This window comes from Malus domestica, chromosome 02 (genome assembly GCF_042453785.1).
Source record: "Malus domestica chromosome 02, GDT2T_hap1".
NCBI lineage: Eukaryota > Viridiplantae > Streptophyta > Magnoliopsida > Rosales > Rosaceae > Malus > Malus domestica.
In genome coordinates this window covers 5,028,479-5,033,130 of record NC_091662.1, presented here as the reverse complement: position 1 = coordinate 5,033,130, position 4,652 = coordinate 5,028,479, and the positions used below count along the sequence as shown (strand labels likewise).

The window sequence follows — 4,652 nt, the reverse complement described above, 5'->3', positions numbered from 1 at the left end:
ATCCAAGATGTAGTGTGTGAAATATGTATCTGAAATTCATTTAGAATCATTATATATAAAATAAATAAAAAAGGAAAACCACATCGATATTTGCTAAATATAGAATTTTTTTTTTTGGAGAGAGGATCATCGCCGGATCATCGCCGGATCCTCTAATCACATCAGTTTGTCGTACATCGTACACCAGTTTTTGTCAGGTACTGTTCATATTCAATTTTAAATAAAAAATTTACAATAATTTTTGATCGTACGATGTATAATAAACGGATGTGATTGAAGCATCTCCAAGATCCTCACAAATCCGGCGAGGATCCTCCGAGATTGTTTTGTTTGAGGCGAATGTACTTGATTACTTGTCATGGTAAATTTATAAGACATGTCGCCCAAACTGCGTATGTCACACGGCGTCGTCTGTTGTGTTAGATTCTACAGTACACCCTCGAGCTAAAGTTATTTGTACGACAAGACAACCTATTCAATCTGGGCCGCCGCAGTTCTAACTCTCATAACTCCCAACCGCCACCGCTCATATCGACGAAATTAAGAAACAGAATCTCCCAGAACTCCAAAGTCCGATTTCAATGGAAGAGGACGATGGCACGAAGCAGCTGAGCATATACAGGGCGGCGAGGACAATAAAACGACGGCAGAACACCCTCTACAACGCCCTCAAATCAATCTACGACGACTCAATCTTTGTCGGAGAAATCTCCCAGCTCTGGCCGGACCTCCCTCTCCTCGCCAACCTCCGCTGCGGCCTCTGGTATTCTCCGACTGCCAACTTCCACTCCACCTGCTACTTCAAATCCACCGACGGCCACACCAACAACTGGTCCTTCAACACCTCCCGCCTCAACCTCCACGTCGCCCAACTTGCCGGTAAGGTGCACCGTAACACCCTGCATCCAATTGTTATTCTCGTTTTTTGTTTGATTATTGGTTTGATCTTTTCTGGGATTTTATTGAATTGGGTAGGACAGAAAGGAGGGTGCTTTATTGTGGATGCGACTCGGAAGGGGAAGCGATTTCCGGATAGTATGTCGAAGACGATTCCGATTTGGACATGTGTTTTGAATCGGGCGATTTATAGGCATTTGAAGAAAGATCATCAGAGTGATTTGTTCAATGATGAGGTGAGTTGAAATTGAAAACAAAGAGAAATTTTTTAATAATTTGGTGTAGTTTTGAATTATGCATTAGTCTAGAAAGGTAGAGAATTTGATGTGTTTTTGTGAGTAAACTTTAGCTTGTCCTAGTTGGATTATAGTGTGATAAACATGTTTGGGACGGCTTTTGAAGGAAGCACTTTTGTTTAGAAGCGTTTTACATGTCCTAGTTGGATTGTTAGAATTTTTATCGAAAATCCAAGTAGTTTCTAGAAAAACACTTGGAAGTGCCTCCTAAGGAAGCAACCAAAAAGCACTAAAAAGTGTCTTTATGACGCCTTCTGTCAAATGTTGTCAGAAGAGATTTTGGATGTCTAAAACAGCTTTTAGCCATTTCGGAGCAGGACCATACATGCCCTTAATTGGGTGCTCCGTTTCTTTGAGCAATTCTAATATGTGTTACCATTCTTGCCGAAATTATGTAGTTGTCAATATGTTGACTTTCTATCCTTAAAATTTTCTTGCTTTTGATCAGGAGCTAAGTACTTCTGGTGAACATTCTGAAGAGAATGGACAGACCAATTTTGATTGGGATTGTTCCTTGCATCTTCCTCTTTGGGTTTCAGAAACAGAGAAGGCATCTATCGAGGATCGATTAGACGAATGGACTCAACAGTTGGAAGCCAGCGGTGCTGACATTGCCTCTCTTGCTTCTTTATTGAAAAAGCCGCTGCGCCCTCTGTGGATATCACAAAAGACTGTGATTTGGTTGAATGAAGTTCCGGACCATGAATCCTGGGATTTCACACCCATCATTCTTGTTTCTGCCTCTGCCTCTAATGGTGTTGTACCACACAGGACTAGTTCGGAATTTAGCTGGAATTACATAGCAGGAGCCGGTGATGATGAAGAAAGCTGGGCAAAGGGTTTAACACCCACCCTCTTCTGGAACCATGCCTATGATATTATCGATGTGGGGCCTGTTTTGTGTAACCAGATGGTAGCTGATATAGTTGAGAAGGATCGTGTTTATCGTGCTCGAAGGGGACAAATTGCTCCTCAAGTTTCTGTCAAGGCCCCAAATTTGGTAGAAAACTCAGTTCATTGTTTGCTCGGCGACTCGTTGTTGCCTTTGGATATTTCAAACACGAATATGGATTTAAATCCTTGTGATGAAGATTGTCCTATGTCATGGATGGGTTCAACTGGCCTTGCTGTAGGCATATCTCCAACCAGTATGTTCAAAATTACTCATGGTTTGTTAGCATCCAAAATCCAACCAGACCCTTAATTTTCGGCTCCGTTTATCATTGCATGTGAATGTTATGTGTTCATATTTCATCTGCCTCCCAAAACACTCCTTTGTTTCTCATTGCTTTGTTAATTCTTTTGGCTTACCCTTAGGTTTACCTTATTTGTTGCAGCTGCAGTATCTAAAGTTGATTGCATATTGAATTGTGATCAAGAGTCAATCCCTGTTTCTCATCGGAATGCTAAAGCATATATGCATCTTCCTATGGTGGTGAGTTCAAAAGAATAATAGGATAGCATTCTTATATTCATTTTCATTATGTAATTGTTCTACTAACTTTTCACTTTTCATGGCAGACATCAAAGTTTGATCGGTTTTCCTTGTTGAATAATCTCCCTTCTGCTGTGAACTTTGCAAAGTTGAATCTAAGTGAAGGGAAGACCCTCCTAATTTGTTGCCACAACGGTAAAGACTTCACAGCTCTTTGCTTAGTCCTATTCCATTAAATAAAACCATTCCTCCGTGCATAACATTGCATTTTATTCGAGCTTTTTTTCATATACGGAATCTAAAGAACTTTAGTGGGGTGTAGTCAAATATTGTTCTCTAAGTTATCATGCTTAGTACATTATGCTGGGTTCAGAGTCGATATGTCTGCATTAATTACGTTGATCTGTTACTTGCCCTTACTGAACTTAGTTGATAACGATATAAATATATATTATAATTATACTATATGAAACTTATACGACATAATGTTTAATTATTATTATTTTTTTCTTGGATTACCGTTAATGCGTCCGCTAATATTTTCCAATCTTATATTTATTCCAGGGGAAGATATCAGCGTATGTATATGTCTGGCAATCTTGACTTCATTATTTGATGATAGAGGTATGCCTTCTTATGCTCCTAGAAACTTCTTCAACTTTGAATTTGATGGGTTTTATTGTTTTCTCATTGTGTTGTATGTGCATGTATGTGTATATATGTATTGTCATGAGTGTAAGCCAGTGAGCGTATCTTCTTATTCATTGATAATTATTGTTCTCTATCAAAAGAAATGATGTTCTTGTCGTTCTTATGTCTTGGAGGGGTGTTTAGATTAGATGTAGCGCATAATCCCCGCCCCCTCATCCCTTTTCAGTTAAACATATTTGTCTAAGCTAGATTGTAGTAACTGACTCATTCTCTCTGTGGTTTAAAATTTGTTTATTGTCCTGGATGTTCAATACTGTTGCACTACCAGCATTTAATCTTATTCAAGGAAAGTTGTAATGATATTTTGTTCGAGTATTTTCTGACATTCCGACAATGTCATTAGGAACCTTTGATGGTGGAAGCTTCTTCAGTGAGACATGCATTACAAAATTAGAAATGCGGAGAAGACTCGTAACTATCTGTAAATATGTAGTAAATGCAAGGCCTTCAAGAGGAAACCTGAAGCAAGTTTTTGGTTTTCTTAATGGCGGAAGAGCTGTCGTGGAGAACGGGCCTGCTTAGACCTTCACTCACAGAATTAGTTTGACTAAATTAGCGAAGCATTTGTGCCGAAAATAAGCAAGTTGCATCGTTTCTGGGCCACAGCTTCAAAGCTTACTTTAACAAGTCCATTTGGGTGTGATCTGTTGCAATTTTGAGAGGGAGGCAACTCATCAGGCATGGAGCTGTATAACCGAGTAATCATTGTAACAAAGAGAAAGGAACTTTGAGAACAAAGAAGATACGAGGCTCCCAGTGGGAAGAGGAGAGTTACGTTCATTCACTTTCATTCGTTTCGCACTCTCTTGCATTCTTTAGTAGCTGCTAAATCCATGGCAGAACATGTTTGTTGTAAGTCCATGGATATTTTTGTTGCAAGTCTTCATTAACGACTCTGGGATTTCATTGAATCGCTTTGAGGTTGAGCTGTCTATGATAAATGTGAAGTGTAAACCCTAGTTCTTTTGATATACAAGATAAAACATATCTTAAGATTTATTTCACCCAATGTCATATGTTTGATTTCCCCCTTCTCACGGTATCGCTTGTATATTAAAACATGGAAATGTCGGAAAATTATGGTATGTTTACTTGTGTGTAATAGGTGTTAGAATTATTTCGATTATTTGCATGTGTTTACTAATTTCTAACTTTTTGAGCGATAATACCCTGTGGAACTAAAAAAGGTGTAGGTTTTATATTAAATTCGTAATCTAATACTGTTTGGACCCAATTTTACACCATCGGTCCAAGCGAGGTCGTTGAGTGAGCATGGTTCTTAACCGTCAAATAAGATAATTTGCTAATGTTAA

General features: G+C 38.8%; 1 protein-coding gene across 4 annotated transcripts; it reads left to right on the top strand.

The window, feature by feature from the left end:
* The first annotated feature begins 394 nt into the window (after positions 1–394).
* LOC103449709 (tRNA A64-2'-O-ribosylphosphate transferase) lies at positions 395–4,348 on the top strand. 4 transcript variants are annotated; one of them, XM_029087698.2, is made up of 7 exons: positions 395–879; positions 976–1,133; positions 1,642–2,341; positions 2,531–2,628; positions 2,715–2,823; positions 3,193–3,252; positions 3,683–4,348. In XM_029087698.2, the coding sequence occupies exons 1-7, from the start codon at positions 582–584 to the stop codon at positions 3,859–3,861; spliced, it is 1,602 nt and encodes a 533-aa protein (XP_028943531.1). In that variant the 5' UTR covers positions 395–581; the 3' UTR covers positions 3,862–4,348. The 4 variants fall into 4 exon arrangements, with proteins under 4 accessions (XP_028943531.1, XP_028943520.1, XP_070662719.1 ...); XM_029087687.2 differs by having other exon boundaries at positions 397–879; positions 1,642–2,362; XM_070806618.1 differs by having other exon boundaries at positions 430–884; positions 981–1,133.
* The last annotated feature ends 304 nt before the right edge of the window (positions 4,349–4,652 follow it).